General features: G+C 41.8%; 1 protein-coding gene across 2 annotated transcripts in view; it reads left to right on the top strand.

Moving 5' to 3' along the window:
* Positions 1-17,308, top strand: part of FARP1 (FERM, ARH/RhoGEF and pleckstrin domain protein 1) — a 283,093-nt gene that overhangs the window by 229,726 nt on the left and 36,059 nt on the right. Inside the window, exons 14-16 of one of the 2 annotated variants that reach the window (XM_088792816.1) lie at positions 9,878-10,035; positions 11,260-11,349; positions 12,425-12,558. In XM_088792816.1, coding sequence (XP_088648942.1) covers positions 9,878-10,035; positions 11,260-11,349; positions 12,425-12,558 — 382 coding nt within the window. Of the gene's footprint in view, positions 1-9,847; positions 10,036-11,259; positions 11,350-12,424; positions 12,559-17,308 lie in introns of both variants that reach the window. The other variant, XM_088792815.1, reaches the window with a different exon arrangement.

Raw genomic sequence — 17,308 nt, 5'->3', positions numbered from 1 at the left:
GAACTATTTTGTTTTGCTCTTTCTTAAAGATTTTATCTAAAATGTGTTAAAAGCCACCGACTCACAGTGGTGTACTCAGTTCTATACTGAGATTTTCCACTTTTAGGTTGCTCATAGATTTTTTCTCCGGTTGGTTTTGTACCAACCAAGCAACTCAATTTCTGCCTCTTGGCCCGTATTTATGAAAGCAACAAGCCTGGTATTATTAATGGTGCTCAGAAGAGAGGGGGTGTAGTTTGTTCAATAGCTGCATATTCTGAAGCGCTGAGAGTACGCACTAACTGCCTGTGGAGGAACTTGCCTGCAGTAATAGATTCCCAGCATTGGTGGGAAAGTGGTCCTAAGCATGCTCTGAGCCTGGAAGAGCCAGTTGGCTGAGGTGACAGGGGCTTCACTGTGCAGAGGGCGGTGCAAGCCTACAGCCTCCACCATCCCACCTTCCTCTCTCTGTCTTTTGTGAGACTCTGGTCCCCAAGTCTTTCTTTACCTATCCTCCAGAATCTCACGGTGTGGCCTAAGAAGGGCGTGCATATGCAGAAAGTTGAAGGAAGAGTGCAAGAGATCTGAGAGGGGGCTGGGTGTGAAAAATAAGCCTCAGAGGCTCTAGACCTGTGACTTCTTTCCCATTTCCAAAGGGTTTCCCGAGACCTGTCCACCCATGTTTCTAAGACAATAGCTAGGGTAGAAGTCTCCTGACACAACAGGGAACGCCAGTCTTCAGGTGATGGCTGCTATATGAAATGATGTCTTCAGGCCTTGCATGGAAGACAAACCATATATAGAAACAAATCTTCAAGCCTCGCAGGGCTACTCCAGGGTCTGCTTGCGTTAATATCTTTGGTTAGATAGTATTTCAAAATATGTAAATTGTAGACACTTTTGTGGTTGATTTTGTTGCTGCTTGTTCAGGGCAAAATCAAAATGCAAGAAATTTTCTTAGCATGAAGAAATGCACTTAATGAGTTCCAGAACTTAATGTGAATTGCTCCAGCTCCTTTAGCAGTCATCTGTATGCCATTTGACAATATTTTATTAGACAGGCATTTAATTAAAGGAAGTCTGTGGGCCGGATTCTTCCCCACATATGTGATTCATATTCGGGAATTTCTCACAGATTTATCTCACCAAATTGTGCCACGTGGCCTGCACTTAAAATGTGAATAATTCCAATTTTATCCTCAAAAACTTCTTTGAAGATTCAAGCCAAGCAGTGCTTTAAAAAAAAAAGCTAGGCCTGCAAAATTGAAATACAGTATGAGCCTCTTGAAATTTCCACCAAGTGTGCAAAATCCAGTCTGTCTTCAATTGAATCAAAAACTCAACTTGCATTATTAGTCCTGGAATCATTTTTATTGTGTTGCCAAGCAGTTTCTAAAAGAAGAAAAAAAATTAAAATATTAAACTGTCATTTTAAATTTTGTTAAAGCTGTTGTGAATGTGCAAACAGCTTCCTTTTTCATATCTATAATCAGTGTTCACATGCTTCTAATCAACTTTTTCCACTGAAAATGTTATTCCATATTCAGCACAGAATGGGGTTTGGTGCCGCTGTAGCCATTAGTGAGTAATAGGGTAACCAGTAGGCCCAGCCTTAAATTAAGAAATTTGGGGCCTCCTTCATCATTAGGTTTATTTTGAGTTTATTTGCTTCTATCTCGATCACTCTTCTTTGCGTAGGCCCTTATTCTTGTTAGCCAGAATTTAAAGAGATCTCAGAGTTGCATTTCCAAGAAAGGCTCTTTTTTCTAGAAGTCTTCCTCTTCTGACAGTGACGAGCTTAGTTACTGTAAGGCTGGTCTTCCTCTAGTTTCATGGGATGATTCTATTTTATTGCTGCAAATTTTACAAATCAAACTACAAAAGAATCTTTCTATGCAGTCCCTGCGATAGCAGAAGTTTTTATGAACCTGGAAGAGGTGACCATTTCAAAATAATCTATTGCAAGTAGCTTTCTGAGGTTGACATTCAACTCTGTTAGCCAAATTCATAAGACTATACCGAAGAAAAGGTACTAGTAAATGAACTTCTACAGCAGTAAGTGATTAAAGAACTTGACTCTGGCAACATTAAAGAATTTACTGGCGCTGCCTGTTCCTGGTTGGTTTAATTCCATCTGTTTCTGTTTAGTTGACTGAAATGTAATACAGGGAAATAAGGTCTCTAGTGTACACTTGTGCATACCTCTACCACCAAGTTGCTGGTACTCGTATTTAAAATGAAGCCATGATTTTTAGATCAAAATAAGCAAGCATGCCACTTGATGCAGCAGTTCCCTTTTTATTAAAAAAGTAATAATAATAATAATAATAATAATAATAATAATGAAAAGCAAAAAAATGTCCGTGATGACTTGGCCTACCGTTGTAGGCATCAAAGATCGAAAGTGGCCCGCTTGCCACCTATTTGGATACATCCTTGTAAAAGGCAACTTATTGTTTTCTTGGGTTGTAACCTCCGAGATTTCCAAATATTGCCCCTTTGAAGAGAAGTTGCAGATGCTGATTTGTATGCCCTACCTCTGGGAAGGAGGTGGGTGGAGGAGTCTTGTGTTGAAAAAAAAGGTCTTCCTTCATACAATAAACAGCATATCACTCCAGAAAACATAGGTGAAACTTCTAGCATGAGAAATGTGTTTTTCTTTTCCAGTGAAAGCAATTAAACACCGTGGTAGAAACTAGGAAAGAATTAGAAAATCTTTTTTTCCTGAAAGCTTTAAAAATGGAATAGGCTCTAATTTGTTCCGGCCGATTTCACGGTGGATTGACTGAATGACACCGACTTCACAGCTTGGCCTAGAAACAGCCTTCCTTCCACGTCTTCTGGCCTCTGGCATTTGGTTGTCACTTCCGGTGGAAGGTAGCTCATTTGGGTCTCCGTGTGGGTCCCAGATCGCGTTACTCTGCTATGTTTTGGGGTGGCTTTGTATTTGAAAGCAGGGAGGATTGAAAATCAACTGCTGACATGTGTAGTTGAGAGCAGGTATAAAGCGTTCACTGCAAGGCTATTGCTGTGAATGCAATCTTGGGAATGCATGGTGCTGGAAGGTACTTGAGCTTACTGCTGGGGCCAGGTGCAGCGATTTCAGAATATTGAGGAGTCGTTAGAAATCACTGCAAAATGCAACACAAACCAAGGGCCCTAAGGAAGAAAGGAAAATTCTGTGTGTGTGTGTGTGGAGGGGGGCGGTAAAAAGCATGGAACAGTGACTAACTACTTTTGAATTGGAGGTTGTATCAGGGAGTTTGGAGGCCATGCTCCTGCCTTATTATGAATTTGGGTGCGTAACTAACTCTCAACGAGCCTGCCATGGTGTGGTGCTAGGCCTGTTCTTACTCATGGACCAGCTTTCTGGCTCACGAAACTGGGCTAACAACTGCTTTTTTCTGGGCCTCCAAGTTCCTATGTAAGAACTAAGTCATTTGTCACTCTTCTGCAGTGGTGTATAGAAAGACCAAAGATAGGTTTTCCTTAGTCAAGAACGCAGACCTGCTGCTCTCGGCACACACACCTACCTGGCCGATGGGTTCAATCCTTTACGCTCACCCCGTTCTGCCTGGAAAATTGCCATGAAAATCTAACTAACCAACTCTCACAAGCTTGGCCTATATCATTAATCCAATGCCCTTCTGTTCTCTCTGTGTGTATATTTAATACTATAGATAAGATATTTTATTAAAAATTTCTAATACCAAATTAATTTTAAAATAGAAAAGGCTGGGGACTTCATTCTCATTTTTGTCATTTGTTTAATAAATTTAAGACATTTTTCTGTTGTTCCATTGTATGCACTGTTTTGTCAGCATGTACCTATCTAAGAGAAAAGGCTTTTTTTCCCCAACGTTCTGTCTTTATCTTCAAAGCATGGTTTACCTCTGTTCCCTGCATTGTTGGAGCACTGTCTGATGTCCTTTTTTATTTTATTTTTCCACTGCTGAATACCAATTTGTACCTGGAATATATGTTTCCTCTACAATACAGTGATCCTGTTCACTAAACAGCAAGCTTTAATGTGGAGGCATCCTGGGAGGTACCATATTTTATTAAGGGTAGGGAAAGAAAAGGCGAATAGAAGACTTCACTTTTCTGATTTCATCTTCTAACGAGCCTGAATGTTGTACTGTGTGTGCATAGGGGTGGGGGTTCTTTGGAAGTGAGCAGAATCACTGTATTTAGGGGAGAGGGCTGATGAAAACCGAGAGCATCTGTGGCAGTAGCTTACATACGGGAGCTCAGACAGCTGACCAAAGGAACAGCTTCATATGTTGAATGGTAGTATCTATTCAAATGGTAATAGAAGCCTGGACATAGTTCACATTGATAAGAATTTAGTGTGTTTGTTTTGTTGGGGGGTGGGTGGGCGTAATTGGGAATGTAGAGAAGACCTCACTTACTCAGCCCCAGTTGGCTTCTCATGGCCAATAAGCTGTTTTTAGTTTTGATATGTACCCACAATGTAGGCTGTCACAGATACTGTCTGGTTTCATCTTCTCTCCATGGCCTAAGAGTGCATTATCTCAATAAAGCATGGATTTAGAGCATCGGGAAGGCGGCTGACTTCTCCAGTAACAGTGAGCTTGGGGACTCTTGAAGCATGGAAGGCCAAACTCATGTAACAGTGTATGCATGGTATTAATATTTCTTGTTAATCTAAACTGAAGAGGCTTTTACTTGTCCTAACAGGTATCTTGCTGTAAAAACTGTCAATTGTAACTGTTCTTTCCCACTGACGGCTGAAGCTTTGTCCTGAGTACAAGATGGTATTTCTCATTGGTACGAAGCACCGTGTTTCCCCAACCCAAACACTGCCACCACCACCACCACCAGGTTCAAACAAAGGAGAATTCGCCTTTATCTTTTCCACATAAGAACAAGCTAGTGCATTTACTGTCCTTTTTCCATTAGTAGTATTTCTCTCTTTACTTTTCTATAAGTTGCATTGCTGTTGCTTTTCCGATTTGCTTAATGATGAACGGTGAAGATGTTTAGCTGCTTATTATAAAACTTTTCTTAAAGGAGCTTGGTCTAAGAAGCACATATACAGTACCCTCAACACCCTGAGCTAGCAGGAAGAGGACACCACCGCTATGATTGGTAATCCTATAACCTGGTTTTCCTTGTTGAACCTTATAATTCCAGTAAAACTTTGTCACCTTTTTTCATTTTTTACAAATTCCACTGGGGTGCGACCCAGCTTAGTTATCAGACTAGAGTGAATCCTGTGGGTTCTCGAGACGACCCATTATTCCACACGACACTGACCGTTTTTGATAGCTGGCTTTCAAACGCAATCTCCAGAGAGAGTTCATTGTATTCTCTTTTAGAGGGAGAGTATGGATTTTAAAAGAGCTTTTTAAAAAATAGATGAAAACCTACACCCATAATGTATTTCCTATATGTGCCTTTGGAGCATATTTTGGGTACATAGATATAAAATCTATATTTTAGGACCAAGTAGCAAGAGACAAATCATGAGAGATGAATGGCACCGAGAAGCTTGCCAAATAAATAACTTGATTTGGGGGACTAGTGAAGAATCAGCATAAATACTTTTTTAATAATTGTACTTTTTAAAATTTTTAAATGAGGACTTGAGAAAGCAATCAATAGTCTCCTTTTCATCAATATTCTCATTCTCAGATTTTTAAATATTGTTTAACAAATCTGTGGGTTACTATTTTAAAAATTTTTTGTCAGGTTTTCTAGGTTCCTCCTTAACAGGAAAAATAACACTTATCTGTTAAAAAATGGAGACTACCAATTTACTGGGCAATTTACAATACTATACAGGTACAATTAAGTATTAGAAAATTCTCTTTTCCCAGATTTGTGTGAGTTTGTTCTTAAGCCCTTACTATAGTTGGAGGTGGTGGATGCTTACTAGGCAGCTTGTGCCTGATCCTAGAAGGGGGGCGCAGGCTTGTTGATCCTGCGTTCCTACTGTGTGTGTACCTCCGAGGAAGAGCTGGTCAAGACATGGTACGCGCGGCCTGGGAGATGCTGCAAACGCAGCTGCCCCAGAGCAGTCAGGAGAGAATTATGAATGTGTTTTACATTAAAAAGATAGAGAAGCTAAGCCAGCTTCTGGGCTGTGAGATAAATTGAAATCCATAAATAACAGCAGTGCTAATTCGAAGTTCCATAATTGTTTGTGCCATGAGAATCTGAACATGTAAAAGGATTTTAAAAAGCAATTACCAGAAATGCCTCCCTTGAGAGCAGTATTAGTGAAAGCATTTCCGGTCCATGGAGGTGACAAACTCAGTCCTCTTGATACAGATTAATGTCAGGGAGGACGACATGGGGGAACCAAGGGGGAGGGTTAAATCATCTGGAAGAGGTGAAGGATTTAAGAGTCATTAACTGAAAATATAACTGAATGCCTAAAAGTAATGCAGGGCAATTTCTGGAAAAAAAAAAAAAATTTTTTAAAAAGAATCAGAAGCTTCCAGACTTTCAGGGTATAACTAACTGATCTTTTTCTAATCTCTTCAGACTTCTTTCACCTGTTGCCTTAATATCCAGGTGCTTTTTCAAAAGATTCCCCCCCAAAAAAATTATTTACCTAGAGCCCCTTGCTGGAAGAAATTGTTGTCAATGTGTCTCAGAGGGGAAAAAATGATAAAAATACCCAGGCATTTAAAAGTTCATTAAATAGCAATGATTGTTGGTCACAATTTCTTCTCCTTGCCCAGGGCTGTGCCTTCAAAGCAGGGGACAGGCTGCATGATTTGAACAGGCTTTATGTGGCTGGATAAATCAAGCGGACTCATTTTATCTAACAACACAACTGTTTGTTTGCCTTTTTTTTTTTTTTTTTTTTGTAAAATGGACTACTTCAGTGAAAATTGGTTACTTGTAGTTCTAATAACTAATCTTAGACATTGACTTTCTTTACAACACAGCTCTTCGCTCTTGCCCGAAGGCGGGCCCTAGGTGGACACCCCTTTGTACAGACTGTTATCACACACTAGCTCAAAGTCATAGAATTTTAATTAGTCATTAAGCTGCCAAATTCTACTAATTACCCTAGTCAGCATATTTCATTGATTGCTGAATGGCAAATGAGCTACATATTCTTGTTTGGACCATGTCACCTCTACATTTTCAAAGTTTCTCTTGCAAGGGGCAGACAGGGAGCAGGACTGTTCTCCACGGATGCAGCTCAAATTAGCAACATCGAACTTCAGAGTTTGGGATCTTTTCCTTCCTTAGAATTGCTGATAGATTTTCTAGGATAGGCTGCATGGTATTTGATGATTTATTGGTTTTACAGTTTAAATACACCCATCACCCTGCCTTTCTTAGGCCCAGGAATAGACACAAAGCCAGCTGAAAGCTGGAGTAGCCACCCTAATTTGCTCATCCTCCAAGACGGTATGCACATGTGAAGTCAATGGTTACACATATCTTTACGCTACATGAGTGAATGCAGCAGGCGTTTACCCAACAATCTGCCTGACCGGGGGCTGTCCCCTAATCTACCTAGGAACAAGGTTGTCATGAAGTTTACTGTGAGTGGCCCATTTTCTGAATCCTATCTCTCATATGGTCCAGTGGGGATTCTTCTAGATTGCTATCTTCTTTGAAATGTGTCCTGCCATCTTGGCAGGGTGGCATCTCTCCTGGCACCCTCGTCTGTTCACTCATTCTTTCTGCCTGCTCAGCCTACCGAGTAGAAGTGTCCCCAAGGGGAATACACAAGGGCAACAGCCTTCGACCTTTGGAGAGCGGAAGTGGTTGTACTTGAGTGTGTTCACCCTTATTTTCTCCCTCATAATGTGGCAATTGGCTTTTTACCTGCTGCGGGACGCTGCCTAGGGCCTATTTGGTACCATTTCCCCACCCCACACTCTTCTTTCAAACTGGCCTTCTAACTGCTTTTTATTCTTGGCTCCAACTCTTTCAATGATGAGGCGAATGCTTTTTCTGTTCCACATCACTGCAAATTCAAGGCCCAGCATGTTCGCACTTATAACTGCCTCACCTGATCGCACGCACCGTGCGAGAGCTAAAGGTAAGCCCCAAATTTTGCCGGATAACGGTGGACAAATAAGTGATTCTCAAACAGCAACTCATAAATGCATGAAATGTTTTGATCTCCAGATAGACTGCCAGAAGTTCTCTTTTCTAATTCCTATTTGTAGTGATAACATTTTTCATTTTGTGATTTTTTTTAAAGAGTAGTGTAGTACCTTGAAATAATTGCAGTTCTAATTATTGTCAGTATTTCTATTTCACAAGTTCCAATTCTTCCAAAATTATTGTATTCAGTTGTGCACTAGTGTCAATAAAATTGACATTTGTGAAGCAATTTCTGGCTTTTTTCTCCGGGTTTCACTGGGTCTGGTGGTGTGTGGGGTGATTGGGTCTTTGTCTAACACCAGGACTTCATTTCAATGATTGTATATTTAAATGCAAGGATTTAAATGGAGAGATTTTTACAATGCGAACTTCTTGAATTTGCCTTTTCCTCACATTTCCTGATCTTGTTCTTCAAGGATCCTTGTACTGCCCCATGGGCAGGATGCATGCATTTTGTTGTTTTCCTGGGTGTGGTGGCTTTTCACCTGTGTGTTGGTGACACAGCTGGCTGATCAATGAGGGACCGGGTGGGGGCTGGTGGTGGTTTTTTTATGGTTCATTCATACTGGGATCAAGTTCACTACCCTACTTCATTCTAGGCTGGCCTATCTTATAATTTCAAAATGGATATGAATGTATCCAGAGGGAGAGAGAGCATAGATGTCAAGAAAATGGGGGTACGCCTGGAAAACTGCACCTCACCTTTCTCTCCAAGATGCTTGATAGTGTGCAGAGTAGCAACGAGCTGAAACTGTATATTGGAAAATGGAGAAAGCATTTACTTTGTCTTTCCTTATAATGGTAACAGACAGGACTGCAGGCTCCTTTAACTTTGTTTACTCTAACACTAGTTATCGCAAACCTGCATTAGAATTATACGAGTGTTAGGTAAAAGCACTTAGGTTAGAGGTATGTTTGAAACATCCCGTTTAGCTTCCATGGGTTGAGGTATATTGATATTTGCAAAATTCTGTTGACAGAGAGTTTCATGTAACACATCATCTCCTTTGGCTGACTCATAATGGGTAATTATACATTTTCATATTGTTTAATATGGTATCCTTTTCAGAGGAATAATTAATTACCTGTCAACTTTTTGACTCATAAAGGGGAGTTGGGATAATGGAATGACCTCCAGCTTTGCATTTTTAAATGATCACCTTTGCATGTAAATGTGATGCTAGTGTTTCTGTCCCAAACAGTGAGAGAGACATGGAGTGACATCACCAGGTATAACAAGCTTGCTTCTGTTCTTTGTAGATTGGGGAGTTAGCTGCTTTACCTTTCTTTAGCTGTGGCCCATTGTTACAAGATATAGTTTGTCCTCGGTGCACAAGTCGTTTAGTTTCCTATTAGTATAGCTCTATTTTCTAGTCATTTTCCATGTTTCCTTGTGATAGAGATACTGTGTCTTTCTCGAGTAATTCGTAGAAACTAAGGCAGTAGTTAGGAGGTGAAGATTCTATGTGGGGATACAGTATTCTTTTAAACCATTGTAATTCTTCTCGAAGCAGAGTTCTCTACCTGATCATTAATGGCATAACTGAGGCTCCATTGAATTATTCATACGCTGGTATCTTCAGTATTAAGGCAGCTGCAACTTTGAAAAAAAAAAAAAAAAAAAAGCTAGAAAATCATGAAGCTCATTAAGTTTGCCATATGGTAGTCAAGGTTCTGGAGATTTAAAAAGGTGAAAATTTTAAGTAGAAATAGGACCCAGAGGAATTACTTTTTTTTTTCTTTAATACTTCTCATCCCCAAACAGGCTCCCTGACCGGTAGCCCTCACCTTTCAGAGCTGTCCATCAACTCGCAGGGAGGAGCTGTGCCCACCAGCGTGATCTTGTCCCCCAACTTGAGCCCCGACACCAAGCAGGCCTCTCCCTTGGTCAGCCCACTGCTGAACGACCAGCCGTGCCCACGGACTGATGACGAGGACGAGGGCCGGAGAAAGGTGTGGGCACTTGTGCATAAGAGTGTGCTATTCTTGCCTTTAATTGGAGTAATATCCGTAACATAAAATTTGCCATATAACCATTTTTAAGCATACAGTTCAGTGACTCTGAGTACATTCACAATGGTACATGACCATCCTCACTCTTCATTTCCAGAACTTTGTCACCATCCCAAACTGAAACTCTGTGCCTATTAAACACTAACTCTCCATTCCCCCTCATTCCAGCCCCAGCAGCCACCATTCTAGTTTCTGTCTCTGTACATTTGGCTACTCTGAAAACTTCACATAAGTGGCATCAGACAGTGTTTGTCCTTTTGTGACTGGCTTCTTTCACTCAGCAGACTGTCTTTAAGGTTCATCCATGCAGTAGCACATGTCAGCATCCCTTTCCTTTCTCAGGCTGAATACTATGCCATTGTATAGTTGTCCCACACTGTGTTACCCATCCATCCATTGATGGACACTTGGCTTTCCTCCTTTGGGGCATTCCAAGTACTGCTAGGAACATGGATTTGCAACTATCTATTCGGGTCTCTGCTTTCAAGTGCATCTCCACAGGTGGAACTGGGTGGGAAGCAACCAGATAGCAACCTCCAAGGGATTTCCATTTCCTTATTGTTGAAAGGGAAAGCAAAACCAATTGCTGGCCCACTCCGGAATGGTGCTGCCTGCCCGCCTAACCAATGAACTCCAGAGCGTGGAGGCACAATGGCGTCACTGCCTGCTTTCACCTTTGTCCCTTTAGCTCAGCTTCCCTTTGTGTTCCCGTGAACAACATACCTTCCGTTTCCTGAACACACACCAGCACCACCAGCACACGGCAGCCGGGACACAGGCCACTGTGGCTTATGTTTCATTTATTCTCTTGAAGATTGCATCACTCTGATATTTTACTAATTCATTCGATTTTCAGATGGCCTGTTTTGAATGAACAGTCCTCAGTGGGGGCTAGCATAATCATTCCAGGCCTTGCTCTGAGGGTAATAGTTACATGAAAGCAAACATTCCTAGACCATTTTCTCATCACGGAACGCCAGTCTCCTATTCTAGTTCCTCTCACACAAAAGGGGAATAACTGAGAATTTAGCCTTGATACCAGTTAACAAAAGATTGTAAGATAGCAATGTACCACTTTCCCCCGGACTTCCTTATAATCAAGACATTCTTGGAGACTTAACACTCAAATTTATTATGTCTTGTTTCTTTTTATGGATCTTGCAGAGATTCCCAACTGACAAAGCATACTTCATTGCTAAGGAAGTCTCCACCACGGAGAGAACATATCTGAAGGATCTAGAAGTCATCACTTCGGTATGTGTAGCAGTGCCCCTAAAGCATTAAATTACATAATTTATCTCAACTAATACTCAACTTTAGGATAGAAGCTGGATCTCATTAAATGTTGGATTCTGTGACTCCAATTAAAAGGCATGTGTTCCTGGATTATAGAAATTAAGACAGTATATTTAATTCAGAACGTACTCTATAAAAATGTTTATAATTGTGACTTCTTAAGTGCAAAGGCACATCTAAAGTGGAGAAAATTGAAACATTTTACTGTGTGCGTGCACTGATGCAGAACGTTTTTCATGTTTTGCCCATTGTCAAATGAAGCTACTTATTTTTGCTTGAAGGAAACCCCAGAGGGAGTAGAAGCCTTGTTTTATCTTTGATAATAAATTGAGCTGTGTCAGGAAAATCTGCCAGAAGACTGCCTTTTATTATTTTAATCAGTTCTGTTCAGCTTTGGAAACAAATTCAAAGCATCGCTGATGTCTTTCTGACCCCTGGATTCTGGGAGAGAGTTAGGCTATTGGAGGTCAGTGGAGTCACTGGGTTTGTGTGCCTCCAGGGCGTTATGTACAGTGCCTGGCCCTGGGCAGGAGCTCTGTAACTTCTTGGGACCCAGCCCTGCCTCCCCTCAGCAAGGTGAGTGACATTGTGTGAAGGCAGCAGCTTTATCTCTCTGGTCCAGCCACCCTCCTGCTCAACATCTTAACAAAGGAGCAGAGATGGAGGAAGTTCCTAAAGGACTGAACCAAGTGTTGTTTGGTTACCACCAAATCAGTGATCCCAGTGAGTTGGCCAGAAGGGAGGTTTTGATTTGAGAAGCTGCCCCTTTCGGAGATTCATCCTGGCTTCAGCAATTTTTTGGTAACCAATCTTAGGAAGCAGTAATAAAGAGCTGGGAGCTGCTCACCCCATCTAATGAAAAAAGGGACAAGCAGTACGGCCTGGGAGCCCCTGATGCCCCCGAAATACCACAAACCCGATAGTAAAGCCTTTCGTCCTCCAGGCGCGCTTGGCTGCAGCATTTCTTCAGAAGAATAGCAAACACTCACCATTCCTCTTTACACCCCTAAGTGTGTCTTTTTTTTATTTCCAGTGGTTTCAGAGCGCAGTAAGCAAAGAGGACTCCATGCCTGAAACGTTGAAAAGCCTCATATTCCTGAATTTTGAACCTTTGCACAAATTTCATACAAATTTTCTCAAGGAAATTGAGCAACGACTAGCCCTGTGGTGAGTACAATTAATTTGAACAATTATATTTCACCCCCTCCCTCCTCTTCTTTCTTTTTCTGCCTTTCGAATGTTATTTTTATGTTCCTTATATGCAGTCATGAGAAAAGATAAAAGCAAGAAATTGGCTTAAGACAAGCCAACCTTAAAATGGTCAATTCTACACATCTTTAGATCTCATCCTAAGGTTTTTTTCCCCCTTTGGTTTACAGTTCTTAAAAATGCATGTTTTCTTATGATAATTAAGTGACTATCACAAAATAAATGTAGTAGTTGCTTCTGGAAGGACAATGAAGGTTATTAAGAATAGAGACATATGAGAGACTTTTAGAGGTATTGGTAGTATTTCACTGGTGCTTGCTTGCTTTCTAGTCATTTGTTAAGTATCTGTACGCCTCATGCAGTTTTCAGTATTATATTTCACAGTGTTTAAAAAAGTGCTTTGAAAAATACAGAGCCCTACGCACCCCACCCCACCCCCATACACATACACTTCTAGGAATTTATCTTACGGATGCATTTTAATACGTGAAATGACATATGACAAAGATGTCCACGGAAGAATTAAAAGATTGGAAATGACCTAAATGTCCATGAATAACAGATTGGTTAAAGATAATATTACGTCTATCCATAAATCAAATAAACATTAATCTGAGAGAAGAGGGTGGTGCAAAAGTCAGGAAAAACTTTGTACACCGTAGAATGCAAAATCTGATGTACCCTTAACTAAAGTAGTTATATGTAGACACATTGGGAGTTGACTGTCTACTAAACATGCGTTTGAAAAATGCCAGGAGAGAAATAGCAAAGGCTTCTACTGTGTTTTGGGCAGAAATGGAACCCATTGTACACTGTATCCTCACTGCAGGCAAGAATTTGGTTGAAAGTGGTCCCCCAGGCAGTGGTGACTATAGGACCAGAAGGAGCCCTGGATGAGGTTGTCTTGCCCCAGGTGATCCCAGATAATGGGATTTAAGCATCCGCTTAAGGGTTAGCAGAGCTGCTCCGTGTTGTCAACAGTCGCGCTCTGGCATCGGCTTTCTGTGTTCTTTATACCTGGAGATAATTCATGTGTAGTTCTTTTGCCGGTGGTGGAAGGAGGTGGGAGGCTTGGCTGCGATGCCCCAGGGAGGAGAGCACAGCTGGGATTGAGAAATGACAGGTACAACATCAGCCTCACTGAACATGGGGAAAAAGTGAAATGCCACTTTCAAGTCTTACTCTAGGCTGGTGCTGTGAATGTAAGAGAAATACCACTTTCTAAAAATTTTTTAAAAAATTCGACAAAATCTAACTTTATTTTACCTCCCTGACTTCGTTTACCTAGAAACATACCATTATGTTCTGCCATGTTGCTGTGTCATCATTCCTACAAAGTTGAATGATGCTTTCGTAATGGAGTCATAGCCTTTACAACTCTGGAAAAAATCAATTCACAGTTTGTTTTCTGGCCAGTGAGATGTATGTTAATATAGTCTTAAATTTTTCTGTAGACTCAGAGCATCTTTAGCTAGTGTCACTAGAGACGTTTCAGTCCGCGTGGCAGTTGATTTAAATGGTGGTGGGGAGGTCACACACAGGAAATGTCACCAATTGGCAGTACCCTGGCAGCCCAGCATGCTGGCTTCAGCTAGCTCCTGCCACCAGAGAGAACTTCAGAGAGCTGTATTTCATTCTAAGAACAAATGCCATACTCTTAGATTTATCTGTGACCATAAACGTTTAGCATCTGGCCCTTATCTATGAAAGAATAGCCCATTGCTCAAAAAGCAGCTGCTATCATTTGTTTCCCAGAGGATTTTCGGTAATCTTTCAAAATCTATGATTTTATTCATCTAATACATTAAGGTATCAGAAAGCACATAAAAGAGTCAAAGCCAGAGAGATAGTAGATCATCAATATGCTGCTCAATTGATCTAACCTTCAGTAGCCATGCAACAGTGGACCCAAAGCAAATGGACAACGTTTATCAGGAATAAATGCAAAAGTTTGCCATTAAGTTCATTCAAGTAGTTCTTCAAGTGCATGACGAGGCTTGGCAGGGATTCAAGGCCTGTAGGCTGAGTGTGAATGAGTTTAGTATGAGCTGACAGAGTAACATGGAGAGAAAGTAGTGTCTATATCTGTAGCTGTCGGCATTGGCTGCTCATTAAAATCACCTGGAAGCTTAAAAGTTCTTGATAACCAGGCAGAACCCGAGACCAGTTATATCAGAATCTCTGAGAGGTAAGACCTAAACATCAGTAGTTCCTAAAGCTTCCCAGGTGGTTCCGATGTGTAGCCAAGGTGAAGACCTTTGCCCTACACTGCCGTATGACAAAGGGACCCAGGCATGGAGAACGACTGCCCCTGGTACCATCAGGGCGCCTTCAGAATACTCTACCCAATGTCTGAGTTTCACATTTGAAATGGTATAATGAGAGAACACATTGTGTGTTTTTAAATTGATTATTGGAACTCTGGGCATTTGGTCTAGAAGACAGAAGATTTTAGAAAATATGATGGTTGCCTTCAGGCTGGTCATGTGAAAAAGGGAGTGCACGTCTTCTTAGTTGTACCAGAAGACAAAATTTGAACAAAGGAGTGAATGTCCGAAGAGGCACCTCATGTCTGAGTCTGGAACAGGATTTCCTAGCCCTAAGCGCCCCTTAACCATGCAAGGTGCCTTGTGAGACAGTGAGCCCCTTCACCCCAGGCCTTGTTGAGCAGAGGCTGTCCATTTCCAGAAGGTATTTACCTATTGGGGAAAACCCCAAACTTGGGGCCAGGGTCACATGGAGTTGGGGAAGAGGGCATTTTGAAAAAAATACAGGTTGCCAGGCCCCATCCAGCCGTCCTGAATCATAACTTTGGGGTGAGACCCAGAAATCTCTGTTTTTAAAGTGCTTCTAGGGGTGACTATGGTGAATCCCTTTCCTGGAACAAGTGATGTGGAATGCCTCTGAAAAGCCTAAGAGTCTGTGAGTCTTTCCTTTGCATTTGGTCTGCACCCTTGGTTTCTTTCTTCTACAAGCAATGAAGGACTACATGAGTGGGTGGGTGAGTGCGTTAGGTTTTGCCCACTGGTGCAGTCCCAGGAGGAGGCAGGCATGTAGAGGAAGGAAGGCCAGGCCTTCTCATGCATGTGTGTGTGCCACTGTGGGTGCAGCGTGTTACTGGCCAGATCTGCCTTGGAGGACGTGTGGGCCTGCACAGAAGAGGCAACCTGTGAGTGAATATATTCAGTGAGAATGGGTCACAGGGAGGTTTATTAGGAAAGGAACGCACACTGAGTTACTGACTGACAGACCGTGTGTGTGTGTGTGTCTGTGTGTATACACATTTTTATTTTGTCATACTATGATATGGGAAACACACATTGAGTCATGTAGATGGACATGGCTGTGATCGTCATATGCCACCAAACCACCACCTGAGGTCTGTGCCGAGCTGTCCATGGCCCTTGCAGAGTTCCATTTCATCTGTAAAATGTGGAGTGCAGTCTCCACCTCACAGGGTCTTAACAAGACGATGTAAAGGGCGTAGTGCTCTGCCCCACACACAGAAGGGGGAAAGCTGATCTTTTTCTTTCAATAACCTTTTATAGACAATAGCACTTCTGCACACTCCTCACCCCTGCCCATCCCCTAATGTCAGCTTCTTACATCACCATGCACGGTCATCAAAACTAAGAAACTAAGGTTGATATATTACTATTAACTAAACTGCAGACTTTATTCAGTGATATTTTAAATGATTATTGTTCGTGGAAAGAAATCTAAAGTATATTAGGCACCTAAATTTTCCCAAGATTTGGTATTTAAATGACACAGCCAACATGCTTTTCCTTTGCAGTCCTACATTAGGTTGTCAGGTACTTCCATCAATAGTGGGAAATTACAGGGGAGAGAAATTACCAGGAAGTTTTCCTAAACGATTAGGCTGAACCCCAGCTCAGTAAACACACCTGCTCCTGTCCAAATGTTGCGTTCTCCTAAGTAAACACACCTGAGAAAAGGATGGACTGTTTCATCCTGGCCAAAGTCCAAGTTACTCTGTTTCTCCAAAAACAAGGAAACAGGTTTGATGACTTCTGAAAACATGAAGAATGCTTATCCTTTTGAAAGCAAGGACGTTTTACTCAGCTGTTCAAATGCATTCAGAGAAAGTCACTTCAACCTTTGGCATTCAGGCAGGAGTCCCGAATGCCACCCTGAAATGACTGGCAGGCACTGAGCACAAACTGGCCGACTCATTCCTCAGAGCGGGATGAAGACCTGCCCTGGTACCGGGTGCCTCGGCGGAGCCTGCAGGGCACAGAACTCAGCTGGCAGGAAGCTGGGCTCCAGGGACAAGTCGTGCAAAGAGGCACTCTGATAGGCTGTGGGCACACACTTTCCAAGAAGGATCAGCTGTATTTTTTCTTAAGAAACTTGAGGACGAGTCATTTGGAAAGAGTGTAGAAGTCTAGCCAGGACTGGAAAGACAGGATGTGGAGATGTCACCGAGCAGACCAGTCAGGGCTCATGGGACAAAGGAGAAGGGAAGAGGGGAGGCCCCTGGACCTTTGAGCTGCTTAACTGGTCATAAAATGAAGAAGAAAAGAAGCGAGTAAAATGGAGGGAAGATGAGCTTGCTTTGGGGCACCTCAAACTGAACGGTCAATACTGAAACCCTACAGGCAGTTGTAAACTCTTGCCTCAGGCTTGGGAAAGAAATCAGACGCAGTGCTGTGGATTTGAAAATTATAAGAAGAATCAAATCTTG

The sequence above is a fragment of the Rhinolophus sinicus genome, chromosome 16, assembly GCF_057876585.1.
Source record: "Rhinolophus sinicus isolate RSI-liver-muscle chromosome 16, RSI-T2T, whole genome shotgun sequence".
NCBI lineage: Eukaryota > Metazoa > Chordata > Mammalia > Chiroptera > Rhinolophidae > Rhinolophus > Rhinolophus sinicus.
Note: the sequence above shows the minus strand (reverse complement) of the source record. Positions and strands in the feature narration are given on the sequence as shown.